Raw genomic sequence first — 23,504 nt, forward strand, 5'->3', positions numbered from 1 at the left:
CCCAAATTTATTGGACTCCAAGCTAGAATAAAACCTAGCCCTAAACACACACACAAGCCCTAAAACCTGTCACATTTAGTGGAGACCCAATAGAAGGAACAGAGAGGCAGAAGGCTGATGAGATGCAGGAACATGTTTTAATCCAAACAATGAACTTGAAAAGCCAACAAGATGGAAACATCACAGGATGATGTATTCTAAATCAAATTTAGAACCAAGGAGTAATAAGGAACAGGTGAAGAGAATCAGTAAATCAAACCAGGTGAGCCAATGAACAGAAAGCAAAATGAGCTACAATACACAGCGGAGCTAAAAAAAAAAAAAAAAAAGAGAAAAAAAAATCAAACAGGAAACTGGAACTAAAGTGACAACACAAATGTCACATCATGACAGACCCATTTTCATTAGAAAAAAAATCCTGAAAATATGGTCAGTATTTTTTGTGTAAAATTGCCAACAGACAAACAAACAGACAGATACTTAAATGAGCCATAAGAGCCATATAAGAGCATTGTTTAAATATACAACTTTTGCTTATCAAACTGTTTATATTCTAATTAAAGCATTATTTCCTACAGAGGTTGTGCAAAAACTTTTTTGTAATTTAAATTCAAAATCTGTCCATAAGATACTATAAGCTTTATTTTTCTGTGTGACGAGAGGTGATAGTAAAACAAAGTAAGTGGTTTATACATCTGTATAAGTATTTTGCACCAAAGGTATCTTAACAAGGACAAAGTAAACACGCTCTCTTACACGTTATGGTCTGAAGCTCCACCCAGTGGAGAAAGAAACACTAGACTACAGAACCTGGTTTGGTTTTAGGACATGTTAACTGTTTCATAACTTCTTTGTCAGCAACCATTATTTCTTTAGGAGTAATGTCTTGGTTGTTTTCAGATGAACAATGTTCCCTTCTCCACCATTTTAGCTTCGAAAACATGCAGTGCCATAACTCCCTTGCAGGAAAATTTCTTATAGGGAGAGAGGGTTGAGGGCTGCAAGAGAGGGTAGGCAGTGATTCACATAAATGTACATGGTTTCAGAGCCAGACTGGCTGGTAAACTCGGAGCTGGAGAATAACACAGAGAGACTGTTTGTAACATCATACTACAATCCTCTAGTTCTTTAAATAGCGACTTTTTAATTCCTTCTATCCAAAAGTGAAAAATGACAAATTCTTATGTCTTTAAGGATCTCCGTCATCTGGTCCTACACTGTGGAGGCAGAGTCTAAAGACCCTGAGGAAGACACCCCCATCACCCTGGCAGAGGTTTCCCAGGTATTACAAAGCTCACTGGTGGCATTGCCCTAGAGATGGATAAGGTTTTATGAGAGATGGTGAACTCTAGCATGTGAATAACTGTTCTTTTCAATATTGCAGCTTCAGAATAACAATTGTTATGTGGTAGATTAGCTTTGTGAGCCCCAATTAAAAGTAGGAGACTGGAGAATGTGCTCCAACAATTAAGAATCATACTTCTTACCTTCACTTGGAAAGCTCATATTAGTGTTGGAAAGAATGCTCCTTACAATTGTTGAAGCTCAGATTCAAAAGGGGTAATGTGGTTTTATCCTGGTCTTAAACCAATAGACCAATCATGGTTGCTGAGGAGGTAATGAGGGTTTGACCATTCAGTGTACGTGAGTTTTGTAGACTTGAAGAAGGTTTATGATCACTTCCCTTCTCCCTTCCCTTGGGATCCAGTCACTGTTTCAAGAGGTCCCTGTTTGCTCGAAGTAAGACCAGTGTCCACATAATCAGCACATAGTTGATCATATTTAAAGTGCATTTGGAACTAGGCTGGGAACCAACTACGAAGCTTTTGGGCCAGTGTACTGCAGGTTTTTCCTAGTGCAGCACACTTGATTTGAATTGAATTGTTCTCCAACAGCTTGTAGAGATATTCTGCACAAGCCTTTTGACCACCCATTCAATTCAGTATGGTGCACTGCTCCAGAGAAACATTTAAAGCCTCAGTACACTGGCCCTAGAGTTGCAGAGTTGGTGATACAAAAACTATCCCTGTGTCTCCAATTTATGGAAGGATCTCAAGGAACATTTGGAAAGTTGAGGTGTGTAGTTGACAAACCTCAGGGTTACAGCTTTTTGCAGGTGATACAGATCATGTGGGTCTGTTATCTTCCTGAAGCCAAGAACTTTAGCATGCACTGGACAGTTTGCAACAGAGTTTGATACAAGCTAGATAAAAATGGTGCACAAACTGAAAAAGGTGGGGTTTGAGAGTAAAGGTAGGACTGAACATAAGATGGATTGTGTGTGGGATGTATGTCAGACTCAGGGCCCCACAAACCAGCCTTTGACTGCTTTTATTCACCATTTAACCAACTGAATTGCTGCAATAAAATATTATCTTTCAAAGAGACACTGATTGTCTTGAGTCTAAGCAACTACAGGAAAAATACCTAGTCATGTTAAAGAATGATTAACTAGAGACAAAGTCTGAATGCTGAGACTTCTCTGCTTGTGCAGCCTGCACATCATTCAAGATTTGAACATATTCACACACATAAAGCCTCCTTTTTGAGAACAAGCGCCTCCAACTCTGCTGACAAGACAGATTGCTGTATAGTGAAACACGATGAGTCGCAGTGTGTGGTTACCTGCAGTTGGACTGCTGGCTTGGATATGCTGCCTCAGTCTGGGGACTGTTCAGGGAGGGAAGGTGCTGGTTATGCCTGTGGATGGAAGCCACTGGCTCAGCATGAAGATACTGGTGAAGGAACTCAGCCGCAGGGGCCATGAAGTTACTGTTCTGGTGCCTGAAAGCAGCCTGTTGATCAAAGGTTCAGAAAGCTACAAGACTGAGATTTACAAAGTGCCATATAATCAAGATACGGTGGATGAAAAATTCAAACACCTAAGGGAAGAAGTATTCAAGCATGCACCTGGAATCACAGATGTGTTCCTCAATGCGCAAGGTTTGGTGAACTTTACTTCACTTCAGGTGGTAGGCTGTGAAGCTTTGCTGGACAACAAACCTTTAATGGAACGACTGAGGGGAGAGGGATTCGACGTCACGCTTACAGACCCCTTCCTTCCTTGCGGTTCAGTTCTCGCTAAACTCTTTTCAATTCCAGCTGTTTATTTTCTGCGTGGACTTCCGTGTGGATTGGACATTAGGGCAAACCAGTGCCCATCTCCTCCTTCCTACGTTCCTGTACAATTCTCTGGTAATTCAGACCACATGACCTTCTTTCAGAGAGTCAAAAACATGTTGATGCATTTTTTGGAGTCCTACTTGTGCAGAATAATGTATCAACACTTTGATGATCTGACCAGCAGACGTTTTGGTAATGGCATGACTTATTCAGAACTTATAAGCCATGGAGCAATCTGGCTCCCGAGATATGACTTTGTGTTTGAATGGCCCAGACCTCTCTTACCAAACATGGTTTTAATTGGTGGGATCAACTGTGCAAAAAAAGCCCATCTACCAGCGGTGAGTATGTAATGTAAAGAAAGTAAACAAGCATACTGCCCTTTAGAAATAACTTTGAGATCAGCCTGATTTAAAGCAAACCCTTAAACTTAAAGTTACATACTTGAAGCAAAGTGGGAATATCAGATACTTGTTGATATTGGTACAAAGTGTCATTGTGACTAAGAGACAACTAAGACTGGAGAATGTTTCAAACATTAATGTTGCTAAAACAATTTTTCTCAAGTATTTATGAGATAATTGAACATTTTACGGACTGATGTAACAGCTAACATTTAAAATAATTGCTTTCATATATCATACAAGCTCCAGAAGTGGGTTTTTCTTACATTTCTAAAGGTAATTTTTCTATCTGATTCTATTTCTGTGCAGGACCTTAAAGAGTTTGTGGATGGCTCTGGAGATGATGGCTTTATCGTCTTCACACTGGGTTCCATGCTGTCTAATATGCCTGAGGAGAAAGCTAAGCTGTTCTTTGATGCATTTCGTCAAATTCCTCAGAGGGTAATGATAAGCTTAATGAATCACTTTACAGGAGATTAATACAATAAACTGACTTTTGCTCCACTGATCTTGATACAAATCAGATAAAACACTGCTTATAGTTCAAGGTTCACATGAACTAATTTTATCTGTGCAAAAAGTCAAATGACAAAGTCCTCTAAAAGAAAGACTAATGATAAGAAATCTATGATGAAAATTAACAAGAAAACTTCATACAAGTATGATGAATATCAGAATGTTTAATGATTTGAATAATTTCCGTTGCAGCATATTGAGAAAGAACAGGATGTTAAAACATAGCAGAGCACCAGGGTTGAAGTGTGTAAAGCACATCAGTAGGCGTTGATCAGGTAACCAATATTACAGATTCTGGATAAAAGATTAATTTGTATTTGACATTCTATCCATGATATTCTATAGTATGTGAGAGTTGAGGATCAGCCGCAGGGGCCATGTGGACTAGGTCAGCAGCGTTATGCCGATGCAAAATGTCTTCAATGGAAGTGAGGGCAAGTAAACTTTTGGATGGCCTCACTCTGCACTATGGCGCCACACCTGGATGTATACACACCTGGATGTATACACACCTGGTTTTACCGTTTTTATGTGCGTGGTCGGTTTTCAACAGTGCCCCTTTCGGAATTAATACATGCCATTTAGAATGTATTAATGCAGCAGTTTACAGTTCTTTATGTTTTCTTAATTTTTTTGTTACAGGTTGTGTGGAGATACACTGGGGATTTACCAAATGATATGCCCAAGAATGTCAGAGTTATGAAATGGTTGCCTCAGAACGATCTCCTAGGTGAGTATAATCCCTCCTGAAATATAAAACCATCCCTTTTTAATAAAACTCTGTGAGAACAGAAAAAAACCTATATTGTGAACTTATATTATATAAAAATATTAGGTTTGGCAAAAAATATTGCTATTCATGTTTAGTAACACAATTAAACTGAGGCAATATTTGAAGAGAGGTTTTCAGATATTAAAATAAACAACTTTAGAATTTCGCCTCAAAGACATGAGTAGACCTGAAATGGCATCTTTGTTTGTGTTTGCTAAGTTTCTTAAATTTAAGATTCTACTTTGAGTTCCCTTCTTAATTTAGGTTCACACGAAAATTAAACCTCTCGTTAATGTACCCCAAAGGGTTTTGCAGCTGTTTTAGTTGTTTAAGTTCACATTATTTTCTTTATAGTGTACACTCGGGAATAAACCTGTGACTGCTTCTGTTTCTTTGTTGTCCAGCTCATCCCAAAGCTAAAGCCTTCATGACTCATGGAGGTTCCCACGGTATCTATGAAGGTATCTGTAATGCCGTGCCCATGTTGATGTTTCCACTTTTTGGGGATCAGGGAGACAATGTAAAGCTCATGGTTACCCGTGGTGTGGCAAAGGAACTAAGTATATTTGAAATGACAAGCGAAACCCTGGTGGCTGCTCTGAAGGAAATCATTCATAATAAAAGGTAAAACAATTGAATACTCATTGACCTCCACACTGCAATATACATATTTGTAGATCATTAACAGCAGCAAATGTTTGCAGTACTGCAAGTGCGGAAATGTTATCATCAGCTTGATAAAATATCTCCCTGACAACATTTTGTTCCTCCTCAGTTACAAAGAACAGATGGTGGAGTTGTCCCAGATACATCTAGATCGTCCAGTCCAGCCCCTGGACCTGGCTGTTTTTTGGACTGAGTTTGTCATGAGACACAAAGGAGCCACACATCTAAGGGTTGCTGCACATGACTTGAACTGGATTCAGTACTACAGCCTGGACGTCATCATCTTTTTAGTCATTATTGTCATAAGTGTTTTGTGGCTGACAAAGAAATGTTGCTTGTTTTTCCTCTGCAAATGTTTCAGAAAGAAAAATCCCAAGAAAAAATCTGACTAACATCTGTCATTATGTGTGTAGTGATCTTGGCCTTCCAGGATTAAAAGACATTCGAACTGGATTAAACAATAGTTGTCATATTTCTTTCTCTGCAGTCAGACTGGTCCACACAAGGCGAGAGGGTGACCATTTGACCCAAGAGGAGGGTGACACACAGAGATTTACACCCTTCTCTCTCTACAGCATTCCACCAGAGGGAGTAGAACATAGGGCAATTTATGGTTGCAGGTTGGGGGATGCCGAGAGTCGCATCTGACCAAACCCTGGTTCTTGTCAAAAATGACACCTTTCATCAAAGTACCAGACTTCATGGCGCCAGAACAACCCCCTCCCTTGACTGAGAAAGAGACTGAAAGAAATTCAAACTTCTTTCCCCAATTGAAGGAAACTTTAGATGCTTTACCTCATGATCTTATTCTTCAAGTTGTCCAACCAATTTAACTTAGTCAGAATGACTGTGGTTAATTGTTTTTGATTGAATTTCTTCTTTTCCATTATTTCATCTTGATATATGATTTAATTCTTTGAACTGATCACACACGCATATTAATCATAAACACTGCATTAAATAATTGTTGATTATGTTTTCCAAGTTTCAGACTTCTCTTAAGCTACTAATGTGAATGAATAAAATGTGAGTTTTCCTTTTTTTTTAGGATTACCCGATGAGGACGAGTCATGACAATTACTTAATCCACCTTTAATAAAAATACATGTAGCCAATCTTTTCATGTGTGAAAGTAATACTATAAAATGCTTTCCTTCCCCAGCAAACGATGAATCTGCATAACTCTGAAAGCATGTGATTTGATGTGTATTGGAGTCAAACAAAGCAAAGAATTGGGAGTATCCTGTTCACATTAATGAGATGCAGAGGGAAGGAACTAGAGCTGACCTGATTGGATAAGGTTGGTCAGCCTCTGACAGAAGCAACTCATGATTGGCTGGAAGTTCGAAAGGCGGGTCTGTTTAAATTAGACTGGCAGCCTGACTTTCTCAGTTTTTGTCTTTTGTCTTTGTCTAAGCTTTTGTCTTCTGTTTAGTTCTTTAGTCTTTCGTCTTCTTTTTCTTTTTTTATTTTATTATAAGCTTTTACCTCTCCGTTCTTCCGAACGGGAGAAAGTACAACAAGTGTTTATTTGTAACCAGTATTTTTCCCGAGATCAGTAATTAACCAGAAGCGTAGCTCCAACTTTTCCCACTGCGTCTTAACACGTAAATTCTGGAACTATCTATTTTTGGGACAATCTGGATCATCATCACCCCGCTCTGGAACTCCGCTGAACGGACCCAGAAGCCCAGAGTAGCTGCATAGACCTACCCGTCTGACGCTCCAGGGATCCAATCCCCCAGAAACTCGCCGAATAGGGAACCAACCACCCGCTTCGACCTCACTCCGGATTCAGCGTTCAAGTAGGATCTGATAGCGCTCTGACATTTGTGATGTCCAAAACCAGTACATCAAATTCTAATTAAATAATTAAATTTGAATTCTTATCCAAATTTAGAATTATTAAACACGTTCTTATCAAAGATTTAAGTAAGATAATCATCCCAATTTATTTGCTTAATTACAACCAGTTTCTTCCTGCTCCATCTCATTTCATTAATTTCAGCGTTCCTTATTACTGTCATAAATGAAATTCCATGCAGACAAATTCATTATACCATCTCACCAATAACCTCTCCATCATTGCTCATTTTCACTGCTGTATGTTTACCATCATTGTAATAATTATGTATAATCAATTCATCTGTTCTTGTCATAATTTCTGAATGCACAATTTCTGGTTCATTCGTTCTTAGGATTTACTCCTTTAAATTGAGACTGTTTATTGAATTGAGAGTATTTCAGGTGTCTCAACCGCCTGAATCTTAGGTTAATTAAAAGTGATGAGTGGTGCTCCGAGGTAATTAATAAATTAATAAATTAGTAGAGGCCTATTCCGCTACATATAATGGTGTCCGGCGTGCGAGGCAAGAATTCGTTAATGATCAGAAAGTGCATTCAAAAATTACGGAATTTTATTTCTTTCTTTGTGAAGTGCGCTGCGCTTAACTGCATGATACTGTTCCATCTGCTGTGTAAGCCGCTGGGGAAACGGAGAACGCGTGTTCTGTGAATGATCTCTCTCTGGGAATTTTTATAAACTTGGTAAATGTTGTGCTTTAATTGTTGGTAAACTGGTGTCTTTACGAATAAGCATCGGATGTGATTTGTAACTGTTTGTCTGCTAAACTGCAGACATTTGCATGCAAACGCGTCAAGACGCGTATCCAGGCCGAAGCAGAGTGGTGTGGGTGTGGAATCCACCCATTCTCATCCTGCTGGGTTCAGACCGACTTTCCTGCGTGTTCCAGGGGGTTCGTTATCTGAACTCAACTCCTATCCTATCGGGGGAAGTAGCTAATCCCCACTGCAATAGAACCGGTCTCCGTAAGCAAGGAGCCAGCAGGAGGTTTGTTAATTCCCGTTGCAGCGATATATATATATATATATATATATATATATATATGTATATATATATATATATATATATATATAGTTATTCTGTAAAGGAAAATAAGCAGACAATGTGTAACAAAACCATAATCAGAAATGAATATATGCTAAGTATGATGAAATATAGAACATAGAATTTCTACAGCTATATGTATGTATATATATATATATATATATATATATATATATATATATATATATATATATATATATATATATATATATATATATATACATAAATAAAATGTGTAGATGTAGTCCTGAGATGTCTGCATTCAGAGATCTGAGACCTGATAAATTAGAACACTCTCTTCCTTTGAAGAGTTTTACAGCTAAGTCAGATACCATGGTCCCATTAGAGAGATTATAACTTAGGGGTCAGTCTGACCTAACTTTTAAACCCATGACAGATATTACCTGTTTAGAATAATACAGGTTTTTGACATGCAATTGACGTACTGTAGGCGAGGGCTTAAAAAAGTAGTTTTGTGTAGAACTCTTTTGAGAATTTCAGACTTCTACCCTATCGGACCTCGGGGATGTCTCTCCAAATTGAATTTTGTATTATTTCGTTTTTTCTTATTTTCTGTACAATAGACTTTGTAATCCTTTTCACTTCAGAACCAGGCTCCTCGTCCTCCTTGACATATATATATATATATATATATATATATATATATATATATATATATATATATATATATATATATATATATATATATATATATATATATACATATATGTGTGTGTGTGTGTGCGTGTTTGTGTTTGTGTATTAACACTGGATTGCTGTGAATGATAAGTGACAAACTACCTTAAAACGCCACTTTTTTCTGCCCTGAATTGTTGCTGCATTACAGTTTGTGTTTTGGTGTAAAGAGATAAATTAAAATCTAACTAAATAAATGTTTGCTTGAATTCCTGCCATTTCTCGTCCATATTTTGTTTTACTTTAGAAATGGGGGCTGTTTCCCACTACCCACTAACAATGACTCTATCCTCCTATTGCTTAACTAAAGACCCTGACAGAACTTTCTTGTATGAAACAATACAGTGTAAAATCACATTATTCTGGAACATTGATTGAGGCCTGTTCAGCTGTACAACTGAAAAGAAATGTGATTGCTTTTTTTCATATCTCTGACCTTGCACAACCAAGGGCACAAGGCCTGCGGGAAGATAATTATTAATCTGTTCTAAGAGTGAAACCATGAGAAGAAATGTTTTGCTGGTAGCCATCATCATCAGAATTTATTATATTTCACATGTACAAAAGATTTTTTTCCTTTGTTCCCTAATCAAAAAGAGAATATAACAGCTAATGATTAACAAATCTCATTTTATACTTGTATGTAAAAAGTGACATTGACTGTTCAATAAGACCATTGTTTCAATAATTTTGCTTTGTTTAAGTCAACCAAGAATCAGCATTTGTATCATACTTTTCAGTATGCTTAAACCCTGAGTTAACACATAGAAACGCAAGGCTCCTCATGTAATATCTATTCTTACAGTATAAGTGCCATTGACTGAGTGTTGACCAAGCCTAAACGCACATTACTGAATAAGAAAAAAACTAAAAACGTTAGAAGGAAAAGAACCTTTTTAAAAAAGCTCCAGTTTGCCAGAATTAAACACACATTGCAGCCAGGTTATTGGGATTTGTTCACTGAGTGACACAGAAGTGTTGCAAGAGTAAAGCAGACACAGGAGATGTTCGCTGGCAGCCCTCATCAAATTTAGGAGTTGCCTGCAGCTTATGTCCCACTTGCACCAATAGGTGCAGGTTGGTACAGTTTCAAGCAGAACATATTTGTTTTGCATTTCCATTGAGACAAAATGGGACTGGTGCCAGAATATCAGATTTAGCTTGTCCTACATTTCTTTGGATTCTTCCAATATTGTCCCACTCTTATCCATCTAGCCCAAAGGGGTTATATGGCATGACACTTCAATCTGTTGATTGGTCAAAAGTGTAATCTCTTCCTATGGGACTCTGCAAAAATATTAAGTCTCATGGTAAAAAGAAAGAACACAAACTGCTGCATATCTGCCATTGTCTTCCTTTGTCTCTGTATCACATTGTTCTTAGTTAGGAATTACATTACACAAGAAGGCTATTATATCATGCTATTATGAAGATTAGATGTCTTTTTATTTTCTACCGATACACTGCCTACAAGGTAAGGGTACAGGTACAACATCCCAAAATATTCACATATGGGTGAAAACACGTTCTTTGCATCTCCTTGCTTTGTTTTGATATCTCCTTCTTGTGACAATAACTGCAGCCATGTGGACAATTATGCATGCAAACTGTTTGCACATCCTTTTAAAATGTGTTAAATATAGGCAAAGTTTCTATGAGCAAAATTGCTGTTAGGTTTGATAGATCACATTACAGGTGCTAAATTAACATATTTACATTTTCTCCTTCCAACTAATGGAAAATTGTGTGCAAATGTTTCATAATGCATATTTATTTACATAGATGTACTAAATGGATGCAAATGTTTGATTTTGCACATTTGAAAGATGCAACGCTCAGTGTACACCATTAGAAAATCAGTTTGGAATTTTGTTGTGTGTGCAGTCAGTTTGCACATAGTTAGTACAAGCAAACCTTTGGTAGATCCGGGGCATAAAGTTGTGCGTCATCATGCTTGGACAAGGAGAAAGCAGTCTATCAACTAGGACACATAGACTGATCATTGGTGTGCAAAACACACTGTGCATGAAGTTTCTTGTCCAGGCAGTACCCAACATTCTGTTTAGCCCATCAAACCACTCCATCTGGGGCAAAATAGAGTCTCCTAATTGTTCACAGTGTTCAGGGGTGAAAATTGGAACTTAAAAGACCTGCTGTCTAGCAGCTCTTGGGGAGGATTGGTAAATTTGGGCACATAACCACGTCCTGAAACTCATCATGGAATCCATCCATGTACAAATCAGTAGCAACTGCAGATGGTCCCGCCTATCCAGACGATTGCCTTCGTAAAGGTTGGAGAGAACTGCAGGAGCCAGGAAGCCACCAGGACTCTTGGCAACTGCTCAAAACTGGCAGCTGTTTGTCGACCTGGAGAAACAACTTAAGTTCCCACATCACAGTGTTGCAACCACCTTAAGGCCAGACATCCTCTTGATTTCAGAGGAGATAAAAAAACATCATCTTCATGGAGTTGCCAGTGCTGTGGGAGGACAGTCTAGGAAAGACCCATGAGAAAAGAGGGCTAGTGTAGATATGAAGAGCTTGCCACAAGCAGGAATGGAAGGCAAAGTGGATGTCCATTGAGGTTGAGTGCAATGGGTTTGTGGCACAATCACCCCTCCAAACCTCGACTGCTTTGGACATAAAGTAGAGTGCAGTAGAGAGGTGGAGAACCATCAAACATCATGGAGAAAGCAGAAAAAGTCTTAAGGCGGGTCTGGATCAGGAGAGTTGATCAATGGGGGGATTGCAAATGCCATCTAAACACCAACCATACCCGGGTTGGTTGAGTGAGTGTGTCTGATGTTAAATAACCTAAGGACCCCTTGTGAGGAGAAACCAGAAAAAAAGGATTCTAATAATAAGCACAAGCAAGTTTAAAAGATGCATTTTTAGCTGCTTTTACAAGCAGTTACTGAAGATCTTATACTGAGAGAAACAGGAGCTTCAGAGGGTTGGAGACACTGCTGCAAAGCTTCCATCTCATTGGTTTTAGCCATGTTTGCTTTATAACCAGTACTCAACACAAAACCTCATGGAACTGCTGGGAAGGCTGTAAAAATATTGATTCATACGAGAATTTTCTTTTTTCTTTCTGCAGTGTTATGCAAAACACTTTTATTTGAAGTGTACCTCCATTTGTAAGGTACTGTTGGCTACCACTCTGTGTGACTATAGGTGAGAGTAAACTAATCAATGGTCATTGTAAGCATCTCATTCATTTGAACATAAAAGGTGTTTTAATGAGCAAATAGGGTGTAGCATCATGTGCCATAATTTGATTTTTATTAACTTTTTTTTTTTTAAAAGAAAACCATGTAAGTATTATTTAGGACATAGAACAACAAAGGAGTACAAATGTTTTAAAAGAGAATCAATGAGCTGTAATATATTGGAGTATTTTCTGAGTCCACAAGGTGGTGCTTCAGACTTGCTAACAGCAGGATAAGCTCACAAATCTACAAATAGTGTCTTTTACACTTGCAAGTAATTCTGTTTAAACAGGTCCTTTAGCTATCATTTGTGTCTGTTGAATGCTTTACATGTAGACATAATGATTATATTTCTACAATTTTACTTTTGAAAAGAAACTTATGAGTTTTGGCTCTGGGTAACAGGTGCTGTGTATGATTTGGAAAAAAAGAAAAATTCATGAAGTCTAAATTACCTGTTTTTTAACTGATTAATTCAGCCTAACTTACATAATTTTTAAAGATGCATGTGAGCAAAAGCAATGCATTTTAAGTCACCTGATTCACATATAGAGTTGTATCAAGCAACATTATGAAACCCAGAAAATGAACCACAATGTGCTGTTTCTATCGCACTTTCTCATGAGCTTAAAGTACAAAAAAATGGCCTGTGTTCATGCATGTTCACTGAAATGCCAAATAAAATGCTTTATCCAGAAACACCATTTAATTTTTGCAATGCAACAACAACAAACATATAGGACAAGAGAGAAAACGTCATGTGGCATAAATTATTTTGCTTAGTTTGGTATTAAGTCAGTGTAGAGACCTGTATGTCTGCTTTTCAGTTTCTCAGGGGGAGTGGTGATGGATCCACCCACATGAACTGAGCACTGCACAAGTGGGCAGGCAGAAACATGTCACAATAACCTGCTAGTCATTTGAATGAGGCTTTCATGACATGTTGGCTTTGCCACAAAAAAAGAAAATAAAACATCTTTCACACACACACACACACACACACACACATTGATTGTCTTTTATATAAGTTATAACTACCAGGAAGTAGTGAAGTTACATTAAAGAATGATTAACTTGGGACATACTTTTACACTTCTCCTTTCTGCTTCCTTGAGGTTATATAACAGTTTGACTCAAAATCAAGGCCTTTACTTCCTGTAGCATTAAAACACACCCTCTAACATTCACACACACTCAAAGCCTTTTAACAAGATACAATCAGCTCTCCTGACAAGGCAGCTTGTAGCGCAAAGAGAATCAATGAGGAGCAGGTTGTGGTTTTATGCAGCAGGACTGCTGGCTTGGATATGCTGCCTCAATCTGGAGCCCGTTCATGGGGGAAAGGTGCTGGTTATGCCTGTGGATGGAAGCCACTGGCTCAGCATGAAGATACTGGTGAAGGAACTCAGCCGCAGGGGCCATGAGGTTATCGTCCTGGTGCCCGAAAGCAGCCTGATGATCAAAGACTCAGACAGCTACAAGACTGAGATCTACAAAGTGCCGTATACCCAAGCTGAGCTGGAAGATGATTTCAAAACGTTCGGGGAAGGACTGTTCATCAAGACTCTAGGAATCACAGATGTGTTTGTCAATGTGAAGCATCTAATGAACTCTACTTTAAACCAGGTGATTAGTTGTGATCATTTACTAGATAATGAAGCTTTAATGGGACAACTGAGAAGAGAGGGATTTGATGTCATGCTTACGGATCCCTTTTTTCCTTGCGGCTCAGTCCTGGCTAAAGTCCTTTCAATTCCTGCTGTTTATTTCCTGCATGGACTTCCATGTTAACTGGATTTCAAAGCTAACCAGTGCCCGTCTCCTCCTTCCTACGTTCCTGCACAACACTCTGGTAATACAGACCACATGAACTTTTTGCAAAGAGTGAAAAACATGATGATGCATTTTGTAGGTTCCCATGTGTGCAAAATACTACATTACCACTTTGATGATCTGACCAGCAGGCGTTTTGGAAATGGCATGACTTACGTGGATCTCATGAGCCAAGGAGCAATCTGGCTTCTCAAATATGACTTTGTGTTTGAATGGCCCAGACCTCTCTTACCAAACATTGTTTTAATTGGTGGGATCAACTGTGCAAAGAAAGCCCCTCTGCCAGCGGTGAGTATGTAGGTAGGTAAATAGAAAAGATGAACAAGTACACTTTATATCAAGGTACACAGGTAGGATTGGTGAGCTCCAAAAAACAATTCGAGCAAGCTTCATGTTGCGATTCCAAAGTTCAAACCCCTTTTTCAGACTTCCCTCCTAAATGATGCCTCCAAAGCACAGGAGCGTGCTACACTTCAATCTGAGAGGTCACCGAATTTTGACCTAGCATTCTAGATAACAGCTAGCCAAGTTCTGCTTCTTGCATTGTTGATCTACTGAAGCTGGCACCCAACCCAACGCAAAATTCAGTAAAAATAGTTAAAGTTGTTTGTTGTGCTTTGGGTTACGAGACAAGTTCAAGCTGAAAAAAATTGATTTCATTCAGTGTTGTTGGACTGAGGAGGGTATGTGTTATCATCCAGCTTTTGCTTTTTCCTTTTTAGTATAAACTATTATACTGTTTGTGCTGGAAAACCATGTTATCGTGCAAAGCTAAAATGATTTTTGTTGCCTTGGATTAAAAGCTACAATCTGTCTGATTCAACTTGCTTTCTAGTGTAATTGTTTTTGTTAGCTCTTCAAATACAGTTTGAAGAGCTAACAAGATAACAGAACAACACTTGTGTTATCTTGTGTGTTTCATATTTGTTTGTTTGTTTCTTCTCTTTAGGCAGTCCAGTTTATACAATCTGGTTTTTAAAATCTCAATTTCAAAAATCTAATTCTGAGTCAGGTGAATAAAATTTGACTATACTCTCAGTCTTTAAATATATACGTTACAGAGCTAGTATTTTCCCAAATTCAGTTGAAGAATGCTTTTTATTGTAACTTTGCACACTGTAAAAAGGCTAATCCAATTCATGCAACTATATATATATATATATATATATACATATATGTATGTATGGATGTTAAAGATGAGTTTAAGCAATTTTGTGAAAAATAAAGACCCTTCTATTTTAATTTCAGTCGCGTTAAAGCAAATCTAAGTTTACTGAGAATTACCGTTAATTACCCTCTACCAGTCTGTCTGTTGTTTTTTCCCGTTCATATTCATAAAGGTAGATTTAATCCATTTTCCCAGGTCTTAAAAGAGTTTGTGGATGGCTCAGGAGAAGATGGCTTTATTGTCTTTACACTGGGTTCACTGGTGTCCAACATGCCCGAGGAGAGAGCCAAACACTTCTTTGATGCATTCCGGCAAATTCCTCAGAGGGTAATGACAAGTTCAATAAAATTTTTACTTTAGTTCAATTCAATAAAAAGGCTTTATCTGACTCCTCTGTACTTTTAACGTAACAAGCAAACTCATCTTTGACATATTAACCAGGGATTTTCACCCTTTGCATACAAAACATGTGATCAGTTTCAGCCTTTAGACTTTGTCTTCTGCTTTGTATGTAAAATATGGCAAAGCCATTATTTTAACTGTTTGCACATGCTCATTGGGTGATATGATTTGTACTGTATTTCAGGTTGTGTGGAGATACACTGGTACTCTACCCAAAGATGTCCCCAAGAATGTCAAAGTTATGAAATGGTTACCTCAGAACGATCTCCTGGGTCTGTTTAAGTAACAAAAGATAAAATAGAAAACACATTACATGATTTTGAACCTTTTGACAAAACCGTTCAATTTTCTGTCTGTATTACATAGCCCATCCCAGCGCTAAAGTCTTCATGACTCATGGCGGTTCCCACGGTATCTATGAAGGCATCTGTAATGGTGTTCCAATGCTGATGTTTCCTCTTTTTGGGGACCAGAGAGACAATGTTCATCGTATGGTGGCCCATGGAGTAGCAGGCAGACTCAACATAAATGATTTGACAAGTGAAACATTGGTTGCTGCTCTTAACAAAGTCATTCATGATAAAAGGTAAGAGCTGAATACCGAGGCATGCTTTTCACTTCAGTCTGTATGTGGGGAATCAATGAGCGTCAGAAAAATTGATGCAGCTGAACTAATGCAAGGATGCAATTGACACCAGGAGAAAATATTGTTCCCTTTCAGATACAAAGAACGTATGGTGGAGTTGTCCCAGATACATCTCGACCGTCCTGTCCAGCCCCTGGACCTGGCTGCTTTCTGGACCGAGTTTGTCATGAGACACAAAGGAGCCATATATCTAAGGATTGCCGCACATGACTTGAACTGGATTCAGTACCACAGCCTGGATGTCATCGGCTTTTTAATCATTGTTATTATGACTGTTTTATGGTGTACACTGAAATGTTGCTTGTTTTTTACCCGGAAGTGTTTCAGGAAGAGTAATGTCAAGAAGAAACCAGAGTAATATGTCATGATTTGAATTGTATAAACACCGCTGTTTATGTCATTCTAAATCTGATGCTTGTCTTCTGCTCCCTGGTGAACACCATTTGCACTACAACAATCCGTCACACAATAATAAACTGTACACATATGCAAATAATTACAAATTTAATTTTTTGTTTTGTCAAAGGCCAATATGAATACTTCAAAAAATAAATTGAATTGTATGAACAATGTTTTGATTTGAAATCATTTCGCACTACAGACTCTGCATCTTTGAGATGTTTATTAACCTATCATGGGTTAGAGACACTACTAATTCTGCTTGTGCATTTAGAAATCAATCCTGCTATGACGCAATTGACCCCCACAATTGTCCTGTTGTGTCACAGTGTGTACAGCCTGGGGATCAGGGCCATTGCCCTGCAGTGGTTCAGTTCAAAGAAAGGAGAGAGTAAACGGAGGAGGAAATGAGACCAAAAAAAAGAAGAAAGTTTGAGATCCGCCAAACTGAAAGCAACACATCAGTTCTTCAATCAAAACATAAACATCTGTAATGAAATAGACAATGTCACTCTGAATAAAAGAAAAAAAAAAGCTGGTATATTTGAACAGGGAAACAGACAGAGCACTGGATTTGCACCAACTGACAGAGCGATCTTAGTTTAATAAAGATCTATTAATGAATCTCCTTGTATGTGTGAGGAAGAGAGATCTGTGAGTTCCAGAGGAATGTAATACAAGTCTGCATAAAGACTTGGCCTATGGTCAACATTTTTGCCCTGGATATCTTATATATCTTTATTATTAAATATAAGTATTGTATGATAATTGGTATTATCATATTAAATTAATTACTTAAAAATAATTTATTGTTCCCAGAGGGATATTATATTGTTCTTGTAATTGCAATTTTTAAAAAAAAAAACTAAAGACCATAAAAAGAAGATGATAATGTCTTGCTCTTGAGTTTGATGGCTTTTGGCATTAATGATCTAATGCACCTTACTGTCTAGCATTTGACTTCTAAAGCCTTATACTGAATATGCTGTTAAGTTTTATAGACAGCGACAAGAATTATTCATTATCTTCGGCAGCTTCTGCAGCATTTTTTCCTCAATAAACAGCTCCAGTTATTCCCAGCATGAAACCTGCCTTCTATGGTCTCTTTCAGTCTCTGACTTTGATGTTGCTGTCCTAACAGATGGATGAAAAAACAATCACACTTTACTCAACAAAGTTTTGGATGTCATGTAACATTTTTTTGCAGATATGGAAGGGTCTTAGCTTCTTTACAAAAATAGAGTCTGCTTTGTCTTTGTGCTAAACCTGTCTTTATGCTATAGGCTATTGAGTTTATAAAATGCACAGTTACCACAAAGTAACGGCATTTTTTTTGTATTTTAAATGTATCTACTTCAAATCTATGTTATTTCTAATTTTGATTGTAACACATCTATTTCTTCATCTCCGTTTATCTAACAATATATTCATCCATCAATCTGTCAATATGTCTTCTTTCTGTCTGAAAAAAAAAGATTTATCTTAATATGAAGAATATTTTGAGGTCAGTTCTGAGTCTGAAGATTTTAATTTTAAACCAGGTAGGGAATTAGACTTTAATAATTCTCCAAGCAAGACATTCACATCAAGAAAAGATAAAATACTGTGGTCTTCACTGCCTAAGTGTCAGGTACTGGATGCTATGGTACATAGGAAGGCAGATACTGTTGTGACAGACATCAAGTCAGCTTTTTGAACAGCCATGCCTCCTTGAATAAAGAAAAATATCCTTGGAATTACTAATCTAGAAGCTAGGTATATTTTGAGGATGACTAAGAAGGAGCTGGATGAAATTACCTCACTCTATTTGGTTGTCTTCATCTTAACTGGTTTATATGTTAAAGGTTGAATAAACAGTCAGTAGGTGGGATGAATAGACAGGTAGGGTTATGTTTCATACCACAATGTCTCTGAAGACTTTCAATTTTTCTTCAGAGTACTCTGAATCACATAAATATATTAGTCTGTCAAACATAAAAGCGAAAAGCTGGCAGCTATTCTTACAGTGTAGGTCAAATGAGTACAGGTGTGTTAGAACAAGCAAATATCTAAAGCTTGCAGAACTGCAATCCCGGCTAAAGCTGCCTACTGCCGCTTAACCTTTCATCCACTGTGCCATTAGGACATAGGTTAAAGAGGGGTGGAAGTTGGTGAATGGATCAAATGTAATGGATTTAAGAGGGAGATATGAACACTGTTTACTGGGATCTTTTTGTTTCCAGTTTTTGGATAATTAAACATGCCCTGATTCAAATTAACTGCAAAAATAATAGAAAAAAGGAGGCCCATTAAATACTTTTATAAAATATATTTAGCCTCCTTGTTTTTATCATATGTGTTACCTGACTAAGATTTTTATTATATACTTAATAAAATATGTGACATATGATAGATTCAAATGCAAAGTCCAAACATGTGGCAATGTGTTCTTCAAAAAATTCTTCACTAAAATATTTTAGTGATTTAGATGCTGCAGTCCGCAAGTACACAAAAGACCCATGCAAACCTGTATTTAATACTATCAAACTTGCTGTCACAACATACGTAAAGGATTATGTCACACAATACACAGTTTCCACTGATAAATTTACACCTTTTCTTATATCTGCCTTCTGTCACGAAAGCAATGGAGATGTGGTGTGGACCCAAACGCGGAGACGAGGGAACAGGGATGCAGGTTCAAGACTGATTTATTTTTAACCCAGGAAACTAAGAACAGACAAACTAATTGAGGTACAAAATGATCCAGCAAACAATGAGTGAACATGAGTGGTATAAATACACAGGAAAAACCGAACGAGAAACAGGTGAAACAAATGAACTAAATGAACCCAGGTGAACCAAATCAATGAACAGGAAATCTAAGAAGCTAACCAAGACAGGAAAAAACTACCAAATAAAACAGGAAGCCCAAAAACAAAGCACAGAAAAACCCAAATCATGACACCTTCAGAGAAACAGTGATCATGCAAATGTAAAGAAAGCACAAAAAATATTTATCATCAGCACCTAAACCTTTGATGTTAAACCTGTTTAAGTATTTTGAAATAACTGGAGAAAAAGTACAATTAAGAACCATAAAATGTAAAACATTAATGGTTTACCAATAATCACTACCGCCATAAGGAAACAAACTTATAGAATTAGGTTGTGATGTTTAAACTGATTTACTTTGCAAGATTCATAACAAACTTCCTTCTTGTCCTTAAAAATTTAGTGGCTGTTTTAAGTGGGCGTGATACTATTTTTCTTGTTTTTTGCAGAACTCAGGTCAGTGTACAGCCCTGCATGTCTCTGCTTGTCAGAGGGCTTAGCCAACATAAACAGAGGACTTTGCACAAATGGGCAGGCAGAATTATGTATTGCCACTACAACTTGCAGGTCACATGAGTAAGATTTGCGTGACAAGTTAACAAAGCTGCAATAAAACACTATCTTTCAAACAGATACTGATTTTCTTGGGTTTAAGTTATTACAGGAAAATAATCAGTTCACATTAAAGAATGATTAACTGGAGACATACTCTGAGCCTTGTCTTTGTCTAATCCAAGGTTACATAACAGTTTGACTGAAAACATAGCCTGCACTTCCTGAAGAATTAAAACACACTCACACATGAAAACACTCAACTAAAGGGTTTTAACAACAGTTACCATCAAGTCTCCAAACAAGACAGCTTGCAGAGCAGAGAGAGGCAATGAGCAGCGGGGTGTGGTTTCCTGCCGTGGGACTGCTGGTTTGGATATGCTGCCTCAGTCTGGGGCCCGTTCAGGGGGGGAAGGTGCTGGTTATGCCTGTGGATGGAAGCCACTGGCTCAGCATGAAGATACTGGTGAAGGAACTCAGCCGCAGGGGCCATGAGGTTACCGTCCTGGTGCCTGAAAGCAGCCTGTTGATCAAAGGCTCAGACAGCTACAAGACTGAGATCTACAAAGTGCCGTATACCCAAGCTGAGCTGGATGCAAACTTCAAAACATTTGGGGAAAATGTGTTCATCAAGGCGCCGGGGATTACAGATTTGTTTGTCAATTTGCAGCGTTTGCTTAATTTTACCTCAGTCCAGGTTGTGGGCTGCGATAATTTACTAGATAATGAAGCTTTAATGGAACGACTGAGGAGAGAGGGATTTGATGTCATGCTTACAGACCCCTTCCTTCCTTGTGGTTCAGTCCTGGCTAAACTCTTCTCAATTCCTGCCGTTTATTTCCTGCATGGACTTCCATGTCAACTGGATTTCAAGGCTAACCAGTGCCCATCTCCTCCTTCCTACGTTCCTGCACAACACTCTGGTAATACAGACCACATGAACTTTCTTCAGAGAGTGAAAAACGCAATGATGTATTTCGTCGAGTCCTACATGTGCAGAGTAACATATCAGCACTTTGATGATCTGACCAGCAGACGCATTGGAAACGGCATGACTTATTCAGAACTTATAAGCCACGGTGCAATCTGGCTCCTCAAATATGACTTTGTGTTTGAATGGCCCAGACCTCTTTTACCAAACATGGTTTTAATTGGTGGGATCAACTGTGCAAAGAAAGCCCCTCTACCAGCGGTGAGTATGTAAATAAAGGTATACAAAGAAAACAAGCTTAACTCCCATTGAGATTCACTTACAGTAAATAACTCATATTTAGTACCTTAAGTTTACACTCCAGTCTGTGATTTTTTATGTCTTCTCCCACCTCCCTGTAGGACTTGAAAGAGTTTGTGGATGGCTCAGGAGAAGATGGCTTTATTGTCTTTACACTGGGTTCAATGGTGTCCAACATGCCCGAGGAGAAAGCCAAACACTTCTTTGATGCATTCCGACAAATCCCTCAGAGGGTAATGACAAGTTCAATAAATTCATTAATTTTTGTTTCGATTAAACCAACATGTCTTTATCTGACTCCTCTTTATGCTCCTCTGATAAAACAGATAACTTTTAATGATACAGCTAAACTAATCATTGATATGTTAACCAGACATTTTCGCCCTTTGCATACAAACAAAATATCTGATCAGTTTAAGCCACTGGACTTTGTCCCTACTTTGTCAACATGGCAACGCCGTTAACTTAACAGTTTGCACATGCTCAGGAGGTGATATGATTTGTGTTTTAGGTTTTGTGGAGATACACTGGTACTCTACCCAAAGATGTCCCCAAGAATGTCAGAGTTATGAAATGGTTACCTCAGAACGATCTCCTAGGTGGGATTAATTCTTTGCTATTGAACTTGATAAAATAATCTGCATGGTGGATTAAACTTGAAACTTGTTTCTGTATCTCTCATCCACAGCTCATCCCAAAGCTAAAGTCTTCATCACTCATGGAGGCACCCATGGTATCTTTGAAAGTATCTGTAATGGCGTACCGATGTTGATGTTTCCACTTTTCGGGGACCAGGGAGACAATGTAAATCGCATGGTGGCCCGTGGTGTAGCAGGCAAACTCAGTATATATGATGTGACAAGTGAAGCGCTGGTGGCTGCTCTGAAGAAACTCATCCATGATAAAAGGTAAGAAAACTGAATATGTATTAATCGCAATCATAGTTATCTGTAGATATATGGAGATCATTAAACAGCAGAAAATTTAGCCACTTTAACAAATCTAAGATCATCACAAACTTGATGTCTGCATGTAATGATATTACTGCCCCCCTCAGTTACAAGGAGCGGATGGTGGCAATGTCCCAGACACATCAAGATCTTCCTGTCCAGCCTGTGGACCTGGCTGCTTTCTGGACCGAGTTTGTCATGAGGCACAAAGGAGCCACACATCTAAGGGTTGCTGCACATGACTTGAACTGGATTCAGTACCACAGCCTGGACGTCATCGGCTTTTTAGTCATGATTGTCATAACTGTTTTGTGGCTGACAAAGAAATGTTGCTTGTTTTTCCTGTGCAAATGTTTCAGAAAGAGAAATGCCAAGAAGAAATCTGAGTAACGTCTGTCATTATGTAAATCAACTGTTAAGTTTTAGCAGGATGTACTGTATACTGTTAAGTGTTAGTTGTGTGCTGTATAAGATAGGCCATTTTTATTGTGCAAATGTTTCAGAAAGAGAAATGCCAAGAAGAAATCTGAGTAATAACTATCATGATGAAAATGGTATTAACGCTGTTGTTTTGCTGTTGTGTATCGTATGTAAATAAGCCAATTCCACACTGAACTGAAACACTTAACATGTAATAACATGTTTACAGATATGGTTTGAAGCCATAAAACCCTCCTTGAATCTAACTTGTTTTATAAATACATGGTAGTGCTTTGTGTCTCTGTGTGTGTAATGTAAAAACAAGCTAAGAACATTGTGTTTAAAGAGACAGACTTACTTTAAAATCTTTGAAGTCCTCGTCTGATTCTTGGAGGACATCATTTTGTTTGAATTTAAGTGGAAACAAAATCCATTTTTTTGCTTTGATTCTATCTTCCACCACTATTTTTCTCCAGACAGTTTAACAATGGCAGCTGATAGCTGCAGCTTAGCAAGCTAACAGCAGGTAGCAGTCTTGGGGATGTGAAGTCAGATGCTGAAACAAGGTATTTGGGGGTTGTATGATATGTAATAGTAGTGTTTGAATTGGACATTGTTTTTCCATTATTTCAGTTTATATCATACTGTATCATCCTTCAATCACATTACAAAACAAACAATTATAAATCATTAAACCAAGATGACATGTATTATTTTCCAAGTTTTTTGTTTTTTTGACTGTTTGTTTGTTGTTGTTTTTTAAGTCCTGTTATATCCTGAAATTAGTAGTAA

The 23,504-nt window shown here is 38.0% G+C and overlaps 3 protein-coding genes across 3 annotated transcripts; all 3 read left to right on the forward strand.

The window, feature by feature from the left end:
- Positions 1–2,603: 2,603 nt before the first annotated feature.
- Positions 2,604–11,596, forward strand: LOC306766888 (UDP-glucuronosyltransferase-like; the record flags this gene model as incomplete). Its single annotated transcript, XM_079254740.1, has 7 exons — positions 2,604–3,464; positions 3,837–3,968; positions 4,686–4,773; positions 5,220–5,439; positions 5,591–5,835; positions 8,119–8,332; positions 11,377–11,596. The coding sequence occupies 7 exons, from the start codon at positions 2,604–2,606 to the stop codon at positions 11,594–11,596; spliced, it is 1,980 nt and encodes a 659-aa protein (XP_079110866.1).
- Positions 11,597–13,557: 1,961 nt separating this feature from the next.
- LOC306766889 (UDP-glucuronosyltransferase-like) lies at positions 13,558–17,156 on the forward strand (the record flags this gene model as incomplete). Its single annotated transcript, XM_079254741.1, is given in 7 exon segments — positions 13,558–14,085; positions 14,089–14,418; positions 15,494–15,625; positions 15,885–15,972; positions 16,067–16,286; positions 16,422–16,700; positions 17,075–17,156. Coding segments are annotated over 7 exon segments (1,659 nt in total).
- Positions 17,157–20,436: 3,280 nt separating this feature from the next.
- Positions 20,437–22,682, forward strand: LOC306766698 (UDP-glucuronosyltransferase-like; the record flags this gene model as incomplete). The annotated part of the gene is made up of 5 exons (XM_079254516.1): positions 20,437–21,303; positions 21,444–21,575; positions 21,854–21,941; positions 22,031–22,250; positions 22,400–22,682. The coding sequence occupies exons 1-5, from the start codon at positions 20,443–20,445 to the stop codon at positions 22,680–22,682; spliced, it is 1,584 nt and encodes a 527-aa protein (XP_079110642.1). The 5' UTR covers positions 20,437–20,442.
- Positions 22,683–23,504: the final 822 nt, after the last annotated feature.

This window comes from Telmatherina bonti (genome assembly GCF_933228915.1).
Source record: "Telmatherina bonti genome assembly, chromosome: 15".
In the NCBI taxonomy this organism is placed as follows: Eukaryota; Metazoa; Chordata; class Actinopteri; order Atheriniformes; family Telmatherinidae; genus Telmatherina; species Telmatherina bonti.